At 44.4% G+C, this 23,465-nt stretch overlaps 1 protein-coding gene across 2 annotated transcripts in view; it reads left to right on the top strand.

Annotated features, from left to right (window-relative positions):
- The window catches only part of sh3bp4 (SH3-domain binding protein 4), a 32,893-nt gene extending 12,692 nt beyond the window's left edge, over positions 1-20,201 (top strand). The window contains exons 2-5 of one of the 2 annotated variants that reach the window (XM_056289761.1): positions 2,380-2,605; positions 2,722-5,084; positions 18,551-18,739; positions 18,916-20,201. In XM_056289761.1, coding sequence (XP_056145736.1) covers positions 2,449-2,605; positions 2,722-5,084; positions 18,551-18,739; positions 18,916-19,140 — 2,934 coding nt within the window. In that variant the 5' untranslated portion in view covers positions 2,380-2,448 and the 3' untranslated portion in view covers positions 19,141-20,201. The remainder of the gene's footprint in view (positions 1-2,379; positions 2,606-2,721; positions 5,085-18,550; positions 18,740-18,915) is intronic. The other variant, XM_056289762.1, reaches the window with a different exon arrangement.
- Positions 20,202-23,465: the final 3,264 nt, after the last annotated feature.

The raw sequence follows: 23,465 nt of genomic DNA on the forward strand, positions 1-23,465 counted from the left end.
ACTATTCAGTGACTTGTTTTGCAGTGATTTTAATGGATGCTGTATATCATCATACACATGTAACATTGCCTCCACAAATAAGGCCATGAAGTTGTGTGTAGAACTTGAGTTGAGCGAGAACCTTGTCCTCTTCTGATTTTATTCCTGCTTACTCCAATGTTCCTTGTAAATACCCTTTTTTATCAACTTTAATTTCAATGTAAAACTGAGTGGGGGGGGGGGTGCTGCTGACATAAATGTTCGTTGTAGTACAATATCAGGGTTTTCCCTGATTTTATTTATCTTTATTTTTTTAGACTAAGGTGGCAGAGGCTGGAGAATGTGCGCGGCATGTGCGGCGTAGTTTGTGCATGCACCTTTAGTGTTGTGCGCTCAAGTGAAAAAAATCACATTTAATAGACGAAAGTGTCCATAGGGATTTAAATGTTTTCCCAAGATGGAATAAAAAGATGAAAAATAAAGGTTGTGACAAATGATGGTGTTTATTTTGGCACAGGAATCAACATAAAGCTAAAAAAAAACCCTCAGTCACAGGTTGTGCAATCTTTCTGTGCACATTAGACTCTCCTGGCTCAATTTGTATCTATCTATTTATTTATTTATTTATTTATTTATAAAACGGTCTAACAAGATCCTTACAGATGGTGGTCCATCCACAGCCACCCTGCAACACACATCTAGTTGGAAATCTTCCGCAGTGGAGTCTTCACCTATAAAAATTTTGAGAAACAGTCATTTGTAAAAATGTTTTGTCATATTGTCCCAAATGTGCTCCCTGAATACATCCTTTTTGCTTACCAACTTGAGGACAGAGAACAGCCTCTCCACATCTGCTGTCTGGACTGGTGCAGGGAGGGCAATGGCTTTCAAGCTAACCTTGCTTTCATTACAAACATACATTTGTTTGCCTCACGAATAACGGCAATTCTTCGCTTACCTTAATCTTGCAGAAATTGTGAATGTGCCATTCTCCTGTTGTCGCCACACTCGAGTGCCGCCCATAACGTACGTGCACATGGTGTGTTTGTACATGCGTGAGACCCCATGGCACGGGCCTCAGCAGATGGCCGAAAAGACGGTATACAATAATGGACGTAGAGACCCATTGGTTTGTAGTTTGTATGAAGCCTTGAGTTTGAGATGGGTCTGGTGCAGGGGGCAATCTTGTCCAGAAAGGGCCAGTGTGGGTGAAGGTTTTTGTTCCAACCAAGCAGTTACACACCTCCTACTAATCAATCAGTAGAGTCTTTGCTGAGGAACTTGATTAAGAGATACAGGTGTGTAATGCTTGGTTGGAACAAAAACCTGAACCCACACCGTCCCTTTCTAGATAAGATTGCCCAGGGGTGGGCAATCTTATCTAGTCTGGCGGCAGACTGAGGACACTTACAACTCCTCCCCATATCCTCCCTGCCTCCTCCAACGCCTCCCACCGCCTCCCAAAACTTCATACTCACCACCGGTACAGTAGGTGGGGATCATCTATACTCTGTTTATTCTATTCCTAACCCTAACCCAACCTCTTATCTAACCTAAACTTTGGGAGGTGGTGGGAGGTGTTGGAGTTGTCATCAGTCCACCACCGACACGCCCCTAATTATAAATGAATTTGAGCCTTAAACTAAATTAAATGGATGACTTTTATGAAAATCACCCCTGTTCAGTTATCATGGTGGGGAAAGTAGCTATAGAGACCAAAACCGTTTTTTGAACCAGGCTGTGAATATGTTTATTTCTGCTGTGAAGTTGGGCATTTTAGCATGGGAGACAATGGAGTCGGGATTCTTTTTTGCAACCAGTGGAGTTGCCCCCTGGTATCCATTAGAAATAATGCAGGTTTAAGGCACTTGCACTTTGGCTTCACTTTTCAAACCCGGATGTTGCCCCTTGGCTATGAGCTCGACGCAAGAAACGTGATGACGTCGGGGACACTACGTTGAGCATAAACCTAGTGCATCAAAACAGTTGTTGAGGGACAATAGTTTTGGCATTAAAAAAAAAAAAAACCTTTGCGTTTTTGCTCAAATTTTCAACAAAGGTGGCGGCCAGTAATGCAAAGGCAGCCCGCTTTTGAGTTAGATAGGCAGGGAAACCCCTGAATATGACCGCCATAAATTGTGAGCAGGGCATGTTTTCCATTGAAAATGAATCAGTTCATGCAACGTTCTAGGAGTACTATTTGTACAAGTAGTACATGTGGGGACAGAGCGTCATTTGTATTCCACTGTATGCTATGACGATAAGCAAGTTCTAAGCCTGACTTTTTTTTTAATAATCAGTAAAGCATTGGACCTACTTAATGAGGCTGTCAAGTGTAGCTCAAGGTTAATTATGAAAGTATACTCAATTAGTTAATCTTGTGTTCTCTGTTTCTTTCAGATATCATGGGAGGCTGCTAATATCTTACTTTGCCATTAGTTATAGGGAACCCAGGGGAGCACTGTGTGCATGCAGGTTGGGCACACAGGGAAGAGAACAACAATGGCAGCCCATCGAATCAGAGCAACTACCAATAACAACATTTCTCTCCCTCGTTGCAAGTCGGAGGGGACTCTCATAGATCTCAGCGAAGGAGTGTCAGAAGCTAGTCTCACTGATGTCAAAGGTCAGCTGCTCAAATTGAAAAATGTATTTATTGTCAGACAAAGGAGAGCAACTCTCAAAGCACTCAGAATAAATTAACATTTTTTTTAATGACATCTACCATCTTTTGTTTTTTAGTGCCTTCTCCCAGTGCCTTACGGCTGGATGCTACTGCTTCCTTTGGCACTGCCAGGGAAGTTGTTGCCATTAAGGATTACTGCCCATCCAGCTTCACTACTCTAAAATTCTCCAAAGGGGACCGTCTCTATGTTTTGGACACATCAGGTGGAGAGTGGTGGTATGCCCACAACAACACAGAGATGGGTTATATCCCTGCGGCTTACGTGCAGCCTGTCAACTACAGAGACTCGTCCTTCAGTGACAGCGGGATGATTGACACTATAGGAGACTGCAGTGAGGAGGGAGCTAAAGAAATGGACCTCCTAGGTGAATGGAAAGGAGTACTTCTGAAACAGACCCATCTCAAGAATGGGAATCCTTTTACAACAACCCACAACTCCACCAATCCTTTTTTGAATGGGGGACTTCAGAGCTCACTTGATCAGAACAGTAATGAGAAATCAGTAGACCTGCTCCTTTTTGACAGCCTAACTCCATCAGCACCAAACTCCACCAGCAGTACTACCAACATGAATGACTTTGATAGTAGCATTTATGATTTTAATCCCATCAGCCCCAATGTAGGGGTAGGACAGATGTTACGCAGGGACAACCCATTTTTTAGAAGTAAGCGGTCTTACAGTCTCTCTGAGCTGTCAATCCTACAAGCTCAGTCTGATGTCCCTCAGGAATCCATGGGGTTCTTCAGAGGCCTCAAAGCCCCTGCACCAGAGCAGTTCCAGAGTAGAGAGGATTTCAGAGCAGCATGGCTCAATCACCGCAAGCTGGCCAGATCATGCCATGATTTGGACTCGTTGGGTCAGAGCCCGGGTTGGGGCCAGACGCAGCCAATAGAAACCAACATAGTATGTCGGCTGGACAGCTCTGGAGGGGCCGTCCAGCTTCCAGACACAAGCATCAGCATGCATATACCCGAGGGCCACGTGGCTCAAGGAGACACTCAGCAGATCTCAATGAAAGCCCTGCTAGATCCACCTCTGGAGCTGAACAATGACCGCTGCACTACTGTCAGTCCCGTTGTGGAGATCAAACTTAGCAACATGGAAACAAAGACCACAATTACCCTGGAGATGAAAATATCAGTGGTAGTGAAAATGGAGAGCAGGCAGACAACAGAGGTTCTATGTGTCAGAAGTGACTGTAAAGAAGGCCCATATACACCTATTCCCCAGGCGTACTTTTACGGTGACACAATCCAAGTTTGCCTGGATAACCTTGAACCTTGCATGTATGTGTGTGTTGTGGCCCAGTCCCAGTCGATCGCACCAGACTCCTCAGTTTGGGAACACGTGGTTAAAAAGATAACTCTAGGGGTTTACGGTCCAAAGCATATTCACCCATCTTTCAAAACTGTTGTAGCTATCTTTGGTCATGACTGTGCTCCAAAGACATTATTGGTGAGTGAGGTAGGAAAGCAGGCACAGTCTGCGCCACCAGTGGCACTGCAGCTCTGGGGTAAACACCAGTTTGTCCTGTCCAAACCGCAGGACCTTAGAGTTGGTGTTTACTCCAACATGGCCAACTATGAGATAAAGATTAGTGAACAGGCGAGAGTAGTCAGGGGTTTTCAGATCAAACTTGGTAAGGTTAGCAGACTTGTCTATGTCATTGCCTCTCGCAACACCGACGATGTCTCAGATTTCACCTTGAGGGTCCAGATTAAAGATGACCAAGACTGTATACTTGCCCAGTTTTGTGTACAGACACCTATGCCGCCACCAAAGACGGGGCCAAAGACATCCATTCAGCGGCGCTTCCTCAAGAAGAAGGAAGTGGGTAAAATTGTCCTATCCCCTCTTGCCATTGCCACTAAGTATCCTATTTTTCAGGACAGGCGTATCAACAACCTTAGGTTTGGAAAACTGATCAAAACAGTCATCCGCCAGACAAAAAATCAATACTTATTAGAATATAAAAAAGGAGACTTTGTAGCCCTTTTGAGTGAGGAGAAGATTAAACTGAAAGGCCAATTGTGGACAAAAGAATGGTACATTGGATATTATCAGGGCAGGACAGGGCTTGTCCACACAAAGAATGTTCTGGTGGTTGGGAAAGTAAAGCCCATTTATTTCAGCGGGCCTGACCTTACCACTACTGTCTTACTGGAGCATATACTGAAGCCTTGTAAGTTCCTTACATACATCTATGCTTCTGTAAGAACTATACTGATGGAGAATATAGGCAACTGGCGAGCGTTTGCAGATGCCCTAGGATACATCAACCTGCCATTGACCCATTTCTGCCGTGCAGAGCTTGATAGTGAACCTGAGAGGGTTGCATCTGTGCTTGAGAAGCTGAAGGAAGACTGCAACAATGCAGAGAGCAAGGAGAGGAAGTCCTTCCAGAAAGAACTTCTGACTGTAAGTTATATCCTTGGCAACATCTTCTCTTTTGCTGCAGTGACTTGGCATTTTCAGATTATGAGAAGTTTCCTTCGCTCTTTAAACTTTTTTGTTGCTGCCATGTTTTGTCCTCTATGTGTCTGTCATGTCCAAAAGCTTCTCATTTTTGCCTGTATGCTTCCAGCAGGGGACTAAGTATTTTCATTTAGCTTAATTGTGGGTTTTGTCTGTTATTTGTCTACAGCGGTTAGATGCTATGGTCCAGTGTGCTAATTATTTTAAGAGTGTAGTCAATAAGTGCTATGTAGGTGTATTGGTCTAAAAGGGACTAAGGAGTTATAGAGAGTGAAAAGAAACATTTTGCCTAAGCTTGTCCCTGTCCCAGCCCAGACCCTGCCTCTTGGGTTTTAGTGAGTAAGAGTGCAGTGCAGCATATATATACTGCATCTGTAAATCCATTTGATAGCTCGGGCTGCCCTGGCAATATTTTGTCTTCATTTTGCTTCAACATAGCTTTCAAATTAAGACTTTCAGGAAAACATAGGGCTGTAAGGAAAAGGCTCTGGCTTTTGTAATTAAAGTAATTTATAGTTATCTGCTAATTTGTATTAGCACATGTATGGCACATGTGAACGTCATAACCTCCCAGTGACAAGCCAAAGACCAGTTTGTTGTTGTAGACTATCAGTGAATACTCTTGGTCATGCCGTTGATATGCCGCTTTTTGACGAGAGTAGTCTTTCTCATCCCTGTTTTAGACTTGGTTCAAAATTTGCACAAACATTGTGACTCTCCTCAGTGAGGTGGATGGATGAGACTGCGGCAGACAGGAGGCCAACACTCCAGACATAAACAGGGTCATCCTCTCATGTCTGTGTAATTCAGTCAGTGTCAGGTGCACTGATTCATGGTGGAAAGATTGCTCCCACTCGCTTCATACCACGGTCTTTGCTCTTTATTTAGGTTCCGTCTTCAAAGACTGATAAAATGCTGAACTCTGTATGCTGAAATTCTGCAAACCAAATTCATTTTTTTCCTACATAAGCATGCATTTCTCATCCTCAAGACTGATATTTTTAATGTCACCTTGGGCAATGCAGATAGCAGTTCCCACCTGGACATGCTGAACAAACACCCTTCTCATATCACGCCTTTCATTTACAGTGAGGGTCCACGGTATCATGAAATATTGGATTTTCCTTTTTGCTGTTTTTTACTTTCTTGATCCCATTGTAACAGCTGTATCCTAATCTTGACAAGTGTTATCCATAAGTGTTAATCCTGTTATACTCCTGTCATGATACTATTTGTATTTCGTTCTTTTTCTTTCTTTCTTTCTTTCTTTCTTTCTTTCTTTCTTTCTTTCTTTCTTTCTTTCTTTCTTTCTTTCTTTCTTTCATTCTCATGTCCATAGTACAGTGGAGCAGACTGAAGTAAGATGGAACATAAACACTGTAATTTACGTAGGGCTGTAAACACTAGTTGCAACCATTTATAGACACAGTGGGATTTCAGTATGGAAAAGCACATTGTGTAAGGTGGTGTCTGAGAATGTGCCACTTCAGACATCAGTGTAAGTCGTGTCAGTACTAACAAGCTGTGTGTTGAAATCACACATAAACTAGCGTTTACTTTCCTAACAACCATTGTGTTCACTATGGGATTTAGTTGAGCTGGCCCAAATTTACTGTTTGTGCCATTTAAAAGAATAGTTCTCTGAAGGATTGCTTTTAGAGTGCAGGGCAGGGCCTCTGTTAGGCCATTTGAGTGTATACTGTCAAATACTTTCTGTGTCACAAAACAAAAATCTATTTTGAATTGCCTTTGTGTCATTTGATGGAAGTGTATTTTTAGAGATAAATGAAGCAACTCAGAAGGATTGTGGTATTTCCTTATAGGGCTGCTTCTGCTCAAGCATCCGACTGCATTCTTATTTTCTGGTATTGTTCATGATGAAATGGATCATCAGCTGTGTGCAGTACTCACATACTATACTTTTCACATATAAAAGATCCCTATTTTTCCTCTGCCTTGCAGTGAAGTGCTTTACTGCCAGTGGCGCCGCATTGTCAGGGCATTATATGGTTGATGGTAATTACAAACACTCTCCACAGCAAAATATATGAATAATGGCTTTGCATATGTTAACATTTACCATAAATTGAACTTTGCATAAGCCTCAGAGACCGCCATTGGCTGTTCACAGGTTCCTAGTTCACCTATAGTTCCTGCACAATTTCCATCTAACTTTCAATTAGTCCTAATGTCATATGTATTGCTTGCGGCCTACCAATGCACATAATTCATTTCTACTTAGAGGTATTTCTAACATACATAATGTAGTTACATTTTTATTTCCATTGTTATATTATACATTTGATAATTAATAGTTATTATGCTAATGGCATAAGACTTAAAGCTGATTTTGTAGACTTGGTAAATGTGCAAGTTATTATGCAGAGCTTCCTTGCTCCCCCAGTCTCTTTTACTATGTGCCATTTGTTTTCCATGGAGCAGCTCTAGATTAAGACTAATGTCCTTGGTTCCTGGATTTGGATGATATCTGTTCATGTTTCCAATGGTCTACAAATTCTGCAACTAAAAGGAGGTTGCTAGGAGGAGGTTACTAGTCCTTCAAGTTTTAAAGTTAAATAGTAGCCGGTCGCAGCACGGAATAACCTCCTTGCAGCCTCAGTAGAAGCTTTATTAGGAGACCAGAGCGCCACAAGAGCACCACATTGGCTTTTTAATGTTGCATTGTACCACCAACTACCCAATGGGTCGATGCCCCTCACAGTCATTATTCAGCACAAACAAAGCATCTTGCAAATTAAACATAAGGGAATACAATGCATTACCACTCTTTTATATCTAATATTTTTCTGCTAAAGGTGCACAACTGGAATTTAGATGTACAGAAAGGCTATGGATTAAAAAAGTAACTCGTGGGTGTTTATCCAGAAACCGTTCCACCATACCATAGCAATAAGGTCAATTTAAGTAATTGGACTGGGAATCGTGACATGGTCTGTGCTTACGGTCCTTCAATTTCTTCTGGAAAATAGACCTACTTTGTTTTCTTTTTTTTATGTCCCTTGAGTGACAGGCTCTCGGTAACGGAGATTGGACCATCATCCAATAATGTTCACCGATCAGTCAGTAATTTGTCACTCTTTCATGGTGTATGTGGAGCCCTGAAAACCTTTCTGTCCAGGGTGGTTTCCTATTGGCCTGCACTCAGTCATGTCCAGCATGAGCCATATGTCAACAAAGCCTTGCAGATGACACGTCTATTTGAACAGGATACTCCTCAAGGAAAGCCACATGCCATCCTGTTGTGTGTTCATGTCTATTGTTTTGTGTGTGTGTGTGTGTGTGTGTGTGTGTGTGTCGGGGGCTGGGGTGGGGTGGATTCAGTGCAGTTGCAGTTTTTAAAGTCTTTGTATTTATGTATTATTTTTAATGCATTTTAATTCTTGCCCCATGATCTCCTGTCTTTTAAGTTATTTTTCTCTGGTCTTTAAAGAAATAGAAAAAAAAGGAATGCTGCGGTGCCAATGCCAGTCTCTGATACAAGGATCACACCGGGCTTGAATAGATATATATTGTAGAAAATGTAATCAAAACTTGAGGGTGATTTTAAAAGTTCATTGTAACATTTAAGAGGACATAACAAAGGCACCTAATTTTCCTCTATAGATATCACGTTATCATATAAGGGTTTACGATCATCGCGTCTACATGACCATTAACATCAGTGCCCTTTTCGACAATACTTGTCCAGGGTATGCAAGCTGCCGGTCTGGTTTTACATAAATCAGCAAAAAGTAGAGGAGTGCACTCAGTAGCGTGCAGATCTGCACCAGGCGTACCCATCGCCCCTTCTCCTTACACGCACACACGGACAGAAAAACCAGTTTTTCCTGCCATTATAAGTCGACTGAATGGGGAAATATGAAAATGAAAAGTTTTTGATATGCAGCGCTGAAGCTAAAAAAAATAAAAATCTACCTAATAATCAAGCTAAAAGAAAAAAAATACCTACCTAATAAAAACGTTTTGCCCTGTCAGCCTGTGGATGTGCAGCCTCCTAGGCGGACCCTATCATGAAAGCGACCCAGTCTGACATGAAATGGCAGAGATCAGGCTATCATAATTCCGAAGCCCTTATTAAAAGACTTGAAATGTGTTTAACCGTCGTGGTTTTCATGGTATAAAATGAATGAAGGCGAGTGGCTGCTGTGCTGATTGACTTTCATTCATTCTAAAGCAATAAAACACCAGTAAGAAGACATAGCTGATCCATGGGAAGTGTTTTATTGTAGCTACTGAGATGATTTCCACTTGTGACTGATTGATCCTACTCTTGAAATTTGTATTGGTATAGCAGAGTTTTGACATTGGAGACGATGGCACTTGTGCGTGGTGGCGAGGTGAAAAAGGTGAATTATTTTTAGCTCATCCAGTGTTCCTCCAGGTCTCCTGTGCTGAGATCAGCAGTGAATGATTTGCTGTCTTGCGAGATACGATCGATTTCTCGTTTACTTTCAAGACTCATACCCGAATCCTTAACGTTCTGGTTTTGACATTGTCGCTGCCCGATCTGACTTGACTCAGAATACCAAGGCCACATGTGAGTCGCGCATGCGCACGGTTGACTCAGAGCGGGCAGCGGCGGAAAGCAGCGTTGGTCAAGCGAGCTAGAGAGGGAGCGAGGAGAGCAGTGGCGCCCCCAAGGGGTGGCCAGGGGTGGCCATGGCCACCCTGATTCTATCCCTGGCCCCCCCGCTGCCCCCCCAGCCACGAGTCACATATGCAGAATATGCTTCTGATTATGCATAATATGCTTCTATCTGATATTTTACATTAGGTGCTGTTCATGTAAATCAATAATGTATAATTTTCTTAACTCTCATATTGACAGTTTTTAACTAGTCTATACAGTATACTACAACAGCAGCATAGAATTCCCGAAATTCAGTCATGGCTTTTGGTTTTGGTGTGCCACCCCAAGATTTTCAGTGGCCCCATTTGGCCACCCCTATGAACAATTTCTGGGGGTGCCACTGGAGCAGAGGGAGCGGCGATAGCGAGAACTAACGTTTTCCTTAGGTATTTAATCGCTGCAACCATGAGAGGTTCTCCATCATACACTCATAACTGTGCGCCACATATTTTAGGCTAGGTCCTGTACTTTGCGAGATTAGCTGCGGACAGGCAGGCACACGCGCGCGCGCAGCTGCCATCTGGTGGAGGTAATCATGGACTGAGGCGACCCCATTCAATCTTTGAAAACAGCTGTTATAGGCCCTGACAAAGTGGACAATGAATTAATCCACTTTAAGGCCGGTAGTTTCTTAGTCATTTTGGTAATTTATCAAGTCAAAATGTCAAATAATTTCTGATTATAGCTTCACAAATGCTTACATTTGCTGTCCTTGCTCTGATTCATATCATTGTAAAACGAAGTTTTGTTTTTTACGGCTGCAGGTTGGCAAGCAGTAAGTAAACAATTTAAAGACATTAGTTTTTGGGCTCTGGGAACTTACGATGGGTATTTATTATTTTTGACATTTTATAGACTACATTTTAGACTAAATGACTCATCACTCAAAAAGAAAATTGTTGATAGATGAATCGGTAATGAAAATTGTCATTAGTTGCAGCGCTAGAAATCACTGACATGGCAGATCGCCAACAAACCGAGCAGTTAGTACAGATCACTTGCCATCCCCAAAAGTTAATGCAACTCCTGCCAGGTGTCACCTGGCTTTCTTCCCTACGTATCAGTTGTACAAGCTGAGTTGGATTAGGGGATCTGTGGCAGTGGCGGTGGCGGCGGTGGCGGTGGCGGCAGCGGCGCTCGCAGATGATGGAAAGGAGCCAGCCCCTGTCTTTGTTGAGCATCACAGGCCTGCAGATGTTTCCTGTCTCATTGTTATGAAGCTAAACAGAAGCAACAGTTTTGGACCTGGAGGCGCCTGTAGTCCACACAACCGCCTTGTCGTCCCATACCCCTGACCCGGGGGCCAGGGATCTTGTCTTATATGCTACCAGGCTAGCACAGGGAGGCACTTATCTGAGACATTCTATCTTTCATCTATTGATAGCTGGTGCTGGGAGAGCTGTCCCATGCACTCCCTGTTCAGATGTGCTAAAAGCCCGGGCTAGGCTGTCAACTAAAGCTGTTTGATTGTGCATCATGTTCCTTTAGAAGAGATGCACCCCCTTTTTTCTGCTCAAACAGTTTAGTTTTACTTTAGTTAACTTATTTAAACTTAGTTTAGGAGAGATTTTGCATGTCTGTGAACTGTGTGGCTTGAAAAAAAACTGTTTTATTAGGATGGTTGGGGAAAATCAGTGCAAAATTGCAATACTAAACTGTGACAGTTTTGATATCGCAGCATTTTCCCTGAAAAGTGAAGTGGAAGCAGAATAAACAGACGCCGTGGAGAGGTTTGATGTAAGGATTTCTACATCTCTGAATGCTTGAAGTTGATTTTTTTCTGAATGTTATTTCAGGCGAGTATAGCTCATGTTTCAAGCTTCTGTAAATGCATTTTGCTTTCACATTTTACTGTAGATGATAGGGGATAGAGCCTTGAACATTATAGGAGAAGTCGCTACATGCATGGAATTAATTGCCACTACAGTATGGTTGTAATCTTGGCCCAAGTAATTAATACTTGCTGATTCAAAGCCTTGATGTTTTAATCTGCGGTGTGGTTTGTGATCGGGGCAAATCAATGAGAAGTAATTTTCCCACCTTTCACAACCACTACCGAAGTTCCCTCAAGCAAGGCAGTGAACCGGTTCAGTGTTGGGAGATTCTGCTCGGTGTCACGGACAGGCATTGTCTTGTGCGCCTCAGAGGTGTGAGCGTGTCACTCCAAAAGAAAGGGTGGCTGAGATTATTTCATCAATCACGGAAACCTCCACGGGCTCAAGGCCGAGTCGTACGATGACCTGATCCCCTGAATCTCTTTTATCCCGAGTCGTGCTCATTATTCTGTCTCCGTCGAGGTGAAAGAAAGGAGAGCCTGCTTAGAGAAGAGAAGTCACACCGCTGCTCCTCTTGAAGTGCGGGTTACCCATGAGCCCGTGGAGATCACCTAGCTTAGAATACCAAGGCCACATAGGTTTGCACCCAGGCTCTACCTCGTGTCAGAAGGGGATTTTTGTTTCACAACACAGAGACCGCCCATGTGACTTCTTAAATTATTTGGAGCAAGATCACTCCAGCAGATAAGGGCATGGGAATAATGATAACATCCTATTTCTGGAAGAGCACTTTGAAAAAAAAACTGGGGAGGCCACCAGGGTGATTATGTGTGATTAGGTCTCCGCATTACCATTTTTGTACACGTCTCTACATTTTTCTGCCATTGCTCGGCCCCCCACCCCCACATTTCTCTCTTTTGCAGCCACTGGGTGCGGCCCTTCTTCAGCGCTGAAAGAGTCAACGGCGTAACATACCCCTCTCCATCCCCAGAGATTGGGTTTTGTTTTTGATTTTTGCTTTTTTCTCCCTCCGCTAATTTGTAGAATAAAGAGGGTTCACGTAAAGGGCAGATAGTCATGAACACCACGCATGATACTTTAATCTCTCCGCAGTGTTTGGGTTGTAGTGTTGAGGCTTGTGGGGTTTGCTCAGAAGGTTACGGATCCCCTCCAGTGGGAAATGGATGCGAGATGGGAAAGCAGGTTTAATAGCAGGGGAAAAAAATGAAGACTGTCCACAGCCATGGTGTGTGTGTGTGTGTGTGTGTGTGTGTGTGTGTGTGTGTGTGTGTGTGTGTGTGTGTGTGTGTGTGTGTGTGTGTGTGTGCCAGAGCAGCCGCGTAAGGAGGCGTAAATGAAAACGGTGGAGCAATTCAGACAGAAATGAAGATGGGAAGGGAAATAATACCGGAGAGAGAGGTGGAGGTGGTGAGATCGTCGAAGCCAGCTGTTACCGAGAGTAACCGTGAGCAAATTGAAAGGGGTGGGGGAGAGGGGGGGGGTTGTTATTTCACCTGCACACGCCTTCACAGCTCAGAATAGCTCAGCTCATGCTGAGGTTTTCGCTTTCAAGCTTCTTGTCACCAGAACGACGGGGATGTCACTCCTCCCGGAAACGACCATGGGCGGTCAAAATGACCGCCGGTTTTTAAACTCTGCATTCTGTCAAGATAAATACCCAGTTGAGATATTACATATGTTAGTATGTCTGTGAGGAAACGACTGACTCCAAAAATAACATTTTAACAACTATAATATTATTTTTAAACCACTTACACTCCAGAGAGACATGGTCGAACTTGAATAGCGAAATTGCTAATCTAACATACGTAGCAAGGCCTATAAAATGTGAAATATAAAAAAAAAAGAACTGAAAATAACCATTGAAATAGTCCCAAACAACGACTGGAACTTAGAAACTACTACAACGACCGTGGGCTTTTAAACCCGATCTTATGTCAAGATGCATTGCATATGTTAGTATGTCTGTTGGGAAACGACTGACACCAAAATTAACATTTTAACAACTTTAATACTGTTTTTCAAACAATTTAAAATGGCCGCTGTCCAACGCCTGTAAATACTGCAGCGCCTCGGTGGTAGTCATGGTGCGTCTGAAACCAGACATGTTGGAAATAATAGTTTAGACTATTACTCTGCCCTGGAGGATGCTAGTGTGTTTCTAGGACAGAGCGATGAACTTCACGCAGGAAATGATGCGACAAACACGTCATCAATAGTGACGTGACGTGCGCGATCACGCGCAACCATCTTTTTGACGGCTCGTGGTCGTTTTAGGTAGATTTGTATCCTAACTTTTTTGTGCAATTGATCTAAAACTACTTTTAATACAAACATATTCAATTTTAGGAGCATTCAGGGAGCGGTAGGTCTGTATCTTTATTTTCACAAAATTACTAAATTTTGAAAATCCAAAACCGTCAACATGACGGCCTTGGTCGTTCTAATGTTAAACCGGGGGGAAAAAAAGAACACGTTCAGCTGTGAGTTTCTCATGCGGTGCAAAAGTGTGAGATGCATTCTCATTTGGAGCATTCTCATTTTGAGCATGCATTAAGACGTCCTCGTTTTGACAAGTGGATGATTTATGCAGTGCAGAAGATGCAGTGTTTTATCATTCTGAGTGAAGATTGGCTGAAACAGTCTCTGTAGCATTTAACTAAGGCATGTGCACACATGCACTTGAATGCGCGCATGCAAATAAACCCGCACACACACACACACACACACACACACACACACACACACACACACACACACACACACACACACACACAAAGTCTCATAACCATCCTAAGGCCCAGCTGACATTTGAGAAAACAGCAGAGCACGAAAATAATACAAATAAGGCACACTTTTCAAGAAGAGCTAATCTCAAAGTGCTATGATTCAAAAGCAGCGTATAAATTAGCATATGTTCTCCCCACAGTCCTGGTGTGTGGTTTTGCAGTAATAACATCAAGCCTGGATTCTAACCCTGTGTATTGCAGTACAGTTATTAGTTCAAAATAATGCCAGAAACTTGCCTGGCACCCAGTCATTCAACATGCGATAAAAAAAAAAAAGAAAAACATAAAATCTTTACTGTAGCCTGATTGTTTCATCCCTGCAGGGCACATCAACGGAAGACTAGCAGCATTAAAAGCTGGCTAAACTTCAGGTTCGTCCAGTGTCTCGGTGAAGCGCCTATGAGCCAATGAAAGTTAATTCCCCACATCAATGAAATGCAGCCATACAGATCCTTGTGTTTATTGCCGTCTCCACAATTATATCTAGATAAGGTTGGAGCCCGTTTTTTGTCCCGTCTCTGGCCACTGAATATTTTAGATGAACTCAGGATCTATGGATACCCGTTACCCCTAACAATTCCCCAGTGGAAGTAATAACAATCTATAGGAACACTGATCCGCTGTAAGACTGCTGTAAGACTTTGACAATTCACCAGCTACACCAAAGGGGGGGAGATCAGGTATATAGATTAAACATGCAGTTAAACAGAGGCTTGTACAATTACCAGGCGGCAAATAACAGAAGAGGCACCAGGGAGTGCTGCGGGGGGAATTATTGATGAAGCAGACCGAGCTTCTTCTCCGCCCGCACTGCGCAGCAAGGCGGTGTGTGTTTATAACAGAGATGCTGTGCTCTCAGGTTGTATTTGAAGGGGAACAATTACAATTTTCAACATTCTCTCTCTCTCTTTCTCACTCTCTCTCTAACTCTATCACACTCTCATACTCTCCCCCTCTCTTGCACACTCTCTCACACTCTCACACACTCTCTCTCTCTCTCTCTCTGGGGATGAAGCTCCATTTGCAGCACTAATACTGAGCACTCGTCTGTGTGTCTCTGAAACGCCACTGAAGTTGTGTCAGCATCACTGGCGGACACTTAATGAGTGACAACGCTATGTATAGCTAGCTGTATGTAGTGTTGTTAGTCACATTTCCTCATATAATGTAGCATGTAGGCAAACCAGCAAGCAATATTTCATGTTCACAGATTGTCATCCAGTGATATCACCGACAAACACAGAAGACTGTTCAGTATTATGGCTGTTAATGGATCCCTACAATATATATAGATAGACTGCTAATGGATCCCTGAAATATATGAATAGAGATAATGTTGAAAATCAAGATTTTTTTCCCTTCAATGTGGCAGTCCGCTGCACAGACGACAACATTGCTAGGCCTGTATTTGGTTCTAGGAATAGCTTTTCTCTGTAGCTGAAGGTACATTTGGGTCTAATGACAGTAATGGGCTAATTTGGGTTCTGAAATCTTTCTCCAAAACAAAAAAAAAAGTCTGTTTCAGTTTAAGGAAAAACAGTTAAAAAAATGCATTGTTATTTCAACTGGTCTATATGTGGAGCATTGTTGTTACCGAGTACAGCTCCTCTGGCGTGTCTCGTTTTAGCTGGAGGTGAGACAGGAAGCGATCTCCTTTATTTCAGCAGGGATTTTCGCTCGCTGCTATCCATAGAGGAAACAGGTGCTTGTCCAGACTCTTATCTTTCAGACAGAGTCTTCCACTCAGCAACATATATCCACCAATATTGGAACAGTTGTTCATACATGCAAACAGATGCCCTAAGATGGCAGTGGATTCCGGGGTGCAGCGGCCCTAAGACCAAGCGATTTGTCAAGTTTTTTTCCAGGAGACTTTGCCGAAGTGGCCGCAGAGCTGCCCTCAGGGGTTTGTGATTAATGTAATCTGGCAGCCGTTCAGCATTCCTGGATAACAACGCCGGCTGATTGCGCCATAGCCGTGGCTATCTCATCTGCTCTTTAACCTGTCTCAGAATGAGAGGGCATTCCTGTAACCCACCGCCCCACCCCTGCCTCTTCTCGTATCCCGTCATTCCACACATTCCTGCTCGTGGTACTAAAAGCCCAAGTCGGAGCTTTCCGTTGGCTGTCGCTGCAGCTCTGTTGAGTCTGCAAGTCAAAGCTGTATGGGAGCGTGTTCAGCCATGCGTGTCTGGGTTGCAGTGTCGAGGGCAAGTTGTGTTTGCGTGTGTGTGTGTGTGTGTGTGTGTGAAGGTTGGAGTGCACTTGCATGCGTCTTCCCTGCAAATCTGAGTCTAGGATGTTTGTACAAGAGTGTGTGTGTGTGTGTCCCTTTTATGAATGCATCAGTGCACAATGCTCAAGTAATTGCATGTAGCATATTTGGTTGTTTTTTTTTGCAAATAAGGTTTGACTTACTATAAACCCTGGCTTGAGAATAGACCGTGTGCATTTCCACAGGGTGTGCTCTTCATTTTCCACCATTGCCAAGTCAACTTCCCAGAATTGATGGAGACCGGGAGGGTAGAGGGGTTATGGGTGGAACTGGGCGGCCGTCCAAAATGGTTAGGCCAGCCCAAACATAAGCTGATTTGGCACCTCGCACATCTCTTGTTCTGTTTTCTTTCTTCTTTTTTTCCCCTTATTTTTGAATTGACAAGCTATAACGTACCATTCTGTGTACTTTCTCCCAGCTGCCCCACATATACGCTGCCCTGCCGGTTGCAGTCGTCTCCATTGTGGTTTTATGCTCATTTTCAAGTTGCAAATAAGAAACACATAATGGAAACGCCAAATTGCAATTACAAAAAAATCCTAAAAAAGTGTTTACATTCCCTTGGTGGGGAAAATTAAAGATGCGTTAACGGGTGATGGAAACAGGAAACAACAGATGATGACTTAAGGGATAAAGTGAACAGCCGTTGCTTTGGCCAGTATATTGCCCATTGCTATTCTTCATCTTTGTCCTTGGACAGCAAAGAATACCACCAGATACAACTGACATTTAACGATGATACATTCCCCAGTGGCAAGTTAGTCTTGAAAACTCGTCGACCCTCTCCCCGGGAGTTAGCTCACGTCAGTCTGTGTGCTAGTTGCTGATGCCAGGTAACCTTTATTGGCACTTTTTTTAGACCCCCCCCCTTCCCTTTTCTCCCCAATTGTATCTGCCCAATCACCCCACTCTTCCGAGCCGTCCCGGTCGCTGCTCCACCCCCTCTGCCGATCCGGGGAGGGCTGCAGACTACCACATGCCTCCTCCGATACATGTGGAGTCACCAGCTGCTTCTTTTCACCTGACAGTGAGGAGTTTCACCAGAGGGACGTAGCGCGTGGGAGGATCACGCTATTCCCCCCAGTTCCTCCTCCCCCCCGAACAACCAGAGGAGGCGCTAGTGCAGCGACCAGGACACATACCCACATCCGGCTTCTCACCCGCAGACACGGCCAATTGTGTCTGTAGGGACGCCCGACCAAGCCGGAGGTAACGCGGGGATTCAAACCGACTATCCCTGTGTTGGTAGGCAACAGAACAGACTGCCACGCCACCCGGGCGCCCCTATCAGCACTTTTTTGATGACTCAGTCAAACTGCTTTGCATTGTCATTTGTGACTGTTCAAAAATCTGTTTAAAATTTGCACAATATTTGGATGGGAGCATAGCCGGTGTTACTCACTAAGGGCTTGCCTCCCCTCAGAGGGTATCGGCAGCCTGTGTGGCATGGAGGCACATTGAGTTATGACGATTTTACTGGGGGATGGGTGTGTAATCTATAGAGGTAACATTTGCCAGGTTGTATGGGGGGAGACGGGGGTAAGCTAACAAGGATAAGATCAAGTTCAAACAGTGAAACTCAAAAGATGTCTATTAACAAGTCTCTTTGAGCTTTTTTGTGTCGTTTTTATTCAGCTTACTCTGACCTTCTTGGCATTCCTGTCCTCAACGGACCCCACCACCCCACCCCTAACTGTTCATTTTGCCATTTTTTTATCCTGTCTCAGCTAATTCCCAGCAAATGCTTTATTTTGGTCTTAATATTTTCAAAACACAGACTAGAAGGGCACACACAGTTCCCGAGTGGGGAGACTTAACCACTGCATTGTCTCCAGGCCACTTGCCAGTGCTTTCAGCCCTAACCTTTTCCCATCTTCCTCCCACGTTCTTGCCCCCAGGCTCTGCTGAAGATGGACTGTCAGGGCCTGGTGGCCAGACTGGTCATGGACTTTGTCCTGCTGACCACAGCAGTAGAGGTGGCTGGACGGTGGAGGGAGCTGGCAGAGAGGCTGGCCAAGGTATCCCGACAGCAGATGGATGCTTATGAGGCCCCGCACAGGGACAAGAACGGCGTTGTGGACAGTGAGGTTTGTCTGGTTTACATTATAATACATGATCTCTAAGTGTGCTAGCCAAAATGGTAACTTCTAAATTCAGATAGAAATACAGTACGAAGTGATCGATGTTCTCCTTGTTGGATTAAACTTCATCATGTATCACCTAGACTTAGTCGGACATCTCCTTTCCCTGACTATGTCTGCAGGCCATGTGGAAGCCAGCTTATGACTTCCTGGTCACATGGGCAGCCCAGATCGGGGACAGCTACAGAGACGTGATTCAGGAGCTGCACATCGGCCTGGACAAGATGAAGAACCCCATCACAAAACGCTGGAAGCACCTGACCGGCACACTCATCCTGGTCAACTGTTTGGACGCCCTCCGGAGCTCTGCCTTCAGTCCCACCTCTCAGGACGACTACGCCATCTGACCTCTGGAGACCCTCACTCGCCACATCTTACTTTCTGCTGCTGGTTTTTCTTTTTTGTCTTTTTTTCCACCTCGTCGGTTTGGTGCATAATACATGTCACTGTATGAGATGCTGCACAATGGCCGCCTGCTTCCTCTGGATGTCACCACCGCTGTTTTTTCTACCTTCGTTTTTTTTTTTCATTTGCCCTTTCACTTTTTCCTCCAGCTCTGCCCCAGGGGAACATGAACAGACTCTGCAGCACCTCTGTGGTCCCCAGGTCAAAGTACACAATGCTGTATGTAGCCCTTAGAATTTGCAAAGACTATTTTAATAACCCTTGTCTTGCATAGTATGTATTTTTGTACTCTAAATATGGCAGTTTTTTTTTAAACAACACTTTGAACAATTTGGTTAAGAACTATGGATTTAATGCTAAGAAGAGAGAAAAAAACACTTTTTAAAAAGAAGACACTTTTTAAAATTGCTATTCTTATAACGGCAGCCCTGCCACGTGTGTCAAAACCAGTATGTATTTATTTATATGGTGGGTACATAGAAGACACTTTATTTTTCTGGGTTCCTCTCACTGTGGTCCATTTCATTTCAGATAACTCATTCAGTACGTATGTGATGAAGGACTGCCATCAATATGTCCATCAAACATATATAGATAATTTAAAGACTTTTTACTCTTTCTGTTTTTGGTCAAGTTTTTTTGTATAATAACAGCCATTCCTTTGCCGGCCGTTCCTCTTGGCAGTCTTGTGTTCAGCTCTTTTCCTCATATCACCGTTTGGAAGTACTTTCTGGCGAAGCTTATTAAAATTTAATACGCTGTATGTATGTATGCACAGCTGACCTAGATCATTGTCGAAGCCACTGTTGTAACGACGCCAAGTATTTGTCAAGGTTTTTGGACACGTTTTTGTCCCTCGTCTGGCTGTGTTGTATCCAGTGCTGCGTATCGCTTACCGTAGTTACAAAGTCCGGTGATGAATTTGAAAAATCCTCTCCGGCTTTCCTTTTCTGTGCCTGCATTCTTTCTGTGGACGGAAATATAAATAAAATGTAAATATTTGTACGCATCGCTCAGGGGATGATGTCTGACTATACTGTGCTCCTCATGTATCTGATGTGCTCCTCAGCTGGAGGAAGACCAGTAGACACCCAGTAGATGCTCACACAGCACTGAACAACACAGGATAGATTTCTCATGTGAAGCTAAAAGTGGCATGTCATCATGTCTGGTGCGTAAGCATCATTGATGAACAAAAAAACAGAGTGTTATAGGGCGTCCGGGTGGTGTAGCGGTCTATCCGTCGCATACCAACACAGGGATCACCGGTTCGAATCCCCATGTTACCGCCGGCTTGGTCGGGCTTCCCCACTGACACAATTGGCCGTGTCTGCGGGTGGGAGGCCGGATGTGGGTATGTGTCCTGGTCGCTGTCAGGGGCACCTGTTTGGGGGGGGGGGGGACTAGAGGGAATAGTGTGATACCCCCACGCACTACGTCCCCCTGGCGAACCTCCTCACTGTCAGGTGAAAAGAAGCGGCTGGGGACTCCACATGTATCGGAGGAGGCATGTGGTAGTCCGCAGCCCTCCCCGGATCAGCAGAGGGGGTGGGGAAGCAACCCGGATGGCTCGGAAGAGTGGGGTAATTGGCCGGATACAATTTGGGAGAAAAATGGGGGGGGGGGCAGAGTGCTGTGAAAATCAAATATGATGCATGAGTATTGAGAGAGGAGCAACGTGATGATAGAGAAAAGAGACGGGCCTGCTGCTGGGCACACAGTGAGCGCAAGGTCAGGGCCGACTGTTGAGCGATAAATAGAAATGAAGAGAGAGTCCACGGTGGAAGATTAGCTGGAAGGAGGGACATGAAACTTTGAGGCTGCATGACCTCCAGCAGCCTCTCTGCTTATCTTCCTCATGCCCTCATCTCTCCACACGTCTGATGTTGAAGGCGTCACACTGTTTACAGCCTCAGCAAAATGGTTTTAAGGGTTGTCCAATCTACCCTCATTCTTGCTTGCTTTTTCCCTCTTTACCCCCCCCCCCTTCTTTTTATCTTTCTGTGGTTCTCTCACTTTCGGCTGTCTTTGCCATAAAAGCTAGTAGACCTTAATTAAATACACAGATTAATGGAGTTGGGGGGGGAGAGAAGAGTGGAAAGGAGCAGAATTAATTACGGTGGAATATGGGCAGACATGCTTCAAATCCCTGCCTGGAGCGCTGGTAATGAGGACCCCCACACCCCCCCCAACCCCCCCAAGGATGACAGCCAAGGAACAACACAGCTTGGAAACCCATGCACGGCAACTTTTCTTCACAGGGGCTCAAAAATGCGAACCGATGTCAGACCATGGATAAGCTGTGCAAAGGAATGACTCCAGGGCTGCTCGGTCATGTTGATATTTTGTTATAATGTCCGTCTTGCCTGTGCACTTGCCCTCCCTCTGAGATCCGGGGTTTCTGTGGTATGCTGGGTTGGATTAGGGATTTAGTTTAGAGGGGGAGTCTGTTCATTTCTGCTCGTTGGAACAAGTGGCTCCAGCTAACCAGCATAGCAAATCATAAATAAACGGAGTAATGTGCCTGTACCTTATCAATGTATGTCTTTTTGCTGTTCTTGCAGCTGCACGTGGGGGTAAGGAAATGAATTAAAAACCCCTCCTTATGTCTAGCACAAACGTCTTTTCCACTGGCTGGACATGTAGCAGATCAGCACTGGGAAGCCTTGCTGCTGGAGTCCCCGGCACACATCCTGCCCTCGCTCACTGAGCGAGAGACATTTCCATAGTGATGATCTAAATTTGGCCCTTTTGTGGTGGACGGAGCAGATGTACAGGAAATCCAAGTTCCCCTGAAGAGCGAGCTGCACACTCCTTCTTCATAAAGCATACATCTCACCAACAACATTTTTTTTTAGATTTTTCCCCCTTTTTTCTCCCCAGCTGTACTTGGCTAATTACCCCACTCTTCCGAGCCGTCCCAGTCACTGCCCTACCCCCTCTGGCTGCAGACTACCACATGCCTCCTCCGATACATGTGGAGTTGCCAGCCGCTTCTTTTCACCGGACAGTGAGGAGTTTCACCAGGGGGACGTAGCACATGGGAGGATCACGCTATGCACTACATGCACTAGGCTAAGTGACGTAGTTCCGCTTCAAAATAGTACTGCTTGTACATTTCCGCTCCCTTTGTTTACAACATGCTGGCGCCGAGCTAGCATGACAGTTTGCTCATCATCATGAGTCTACCCAGAAAAAAGTTCCAAGACTGAACATTTTCAGAAACAACAAAATAAATACTCTGAGCATTGCTGTGTCCCACTTTGTTCGGCTAGCTCCAAGTTTAACGGCATACTAAGTTTCCATGGCTTTCCAATCCATCCTGACCTGGGAAGACAGTGGCTGATAAACATATGCCGGGATCATTTCATCATCGCCTCTCACACTAAGGTCTGTAGCAGACACTTCTCCACTGATCAGCTCATAGAGCCAACAACCCTTGATGGTCGAAGAAGGCTTGTTAAAGGTGCAGTACCGACGCTCTTTGAATGGAAGGGCTCTACTGTTGAGACACCACGGCGCAGTGTGTGGGGGAGAGCAAAACGGCCCGTTGATCCAGTCCCTCCTGAGGAGCAACACGATAGCACAAGGCATCACGACTACTGCTCTGTCCCTGAACCGTCTGCACGGGACATGTCCTCGTCATCTGTAGAAGACAGAGACAAAGAAATTGAAGACCTGAGAAAGGAATTGCAGGAGTCCAGCGAGAGTTTGGGTTACAGCGGTTTGCAGGCTCCAACACATCCGACACATCCGATTCTATACCAGGTAACTTTAGGTCCAAGTTGTATGTAACTGTTGGTCTAACGTTAGCTAACTGTTTGACATCAACCATTGACACTAGACATGAATTAAATGATAAAAATCCTCTCGTCAGTGTAGCCTAATGTTTGTTTTCTGTTGTCATTGGGAACCCTGTGCTCTGCCCACGAGTTATACTGTGTGACCGCTGACGATGTTTCTATATATTTAACAATGATGCATTGTTGGTTAAAATAGTCTACACATACAAACACCCTATCCGAATGCTGATTTGGGTAACATACGAGATGACAGGATACTTCTTACAATTAACATGATTTCGGTGACTGTACATGATTTATTGAGTGTTAATTAATGGCCTGATGTATGTCTTTTGTGAACAGATTTGCAAGCTATGACCACCTGATGGCGTTTTGGTTTTTGATTGAGCCTTCCATTTATCAAATGGTCCGGGTCTCAAGAGCCAGATCAGCTGTTTTCTTACCTTCGTAATTGTGAATGTAGG

Source organism: Lampris incognitus, chromosome 11 (assembly GCF_029633865.1).
Source record: "Lampris incognitus isolate fLamInc1 chromosome 11, fLamInc1.hap2, whole genome shotgun sequence".
In the NCBI taxonomy this organism is placed as follows: domain Eukaryota; kingdom Metazoa; phylum Chordata; class Actinopteri; order Lampriformes; family Lampridae; genus Lampris; species Lampris incognitus.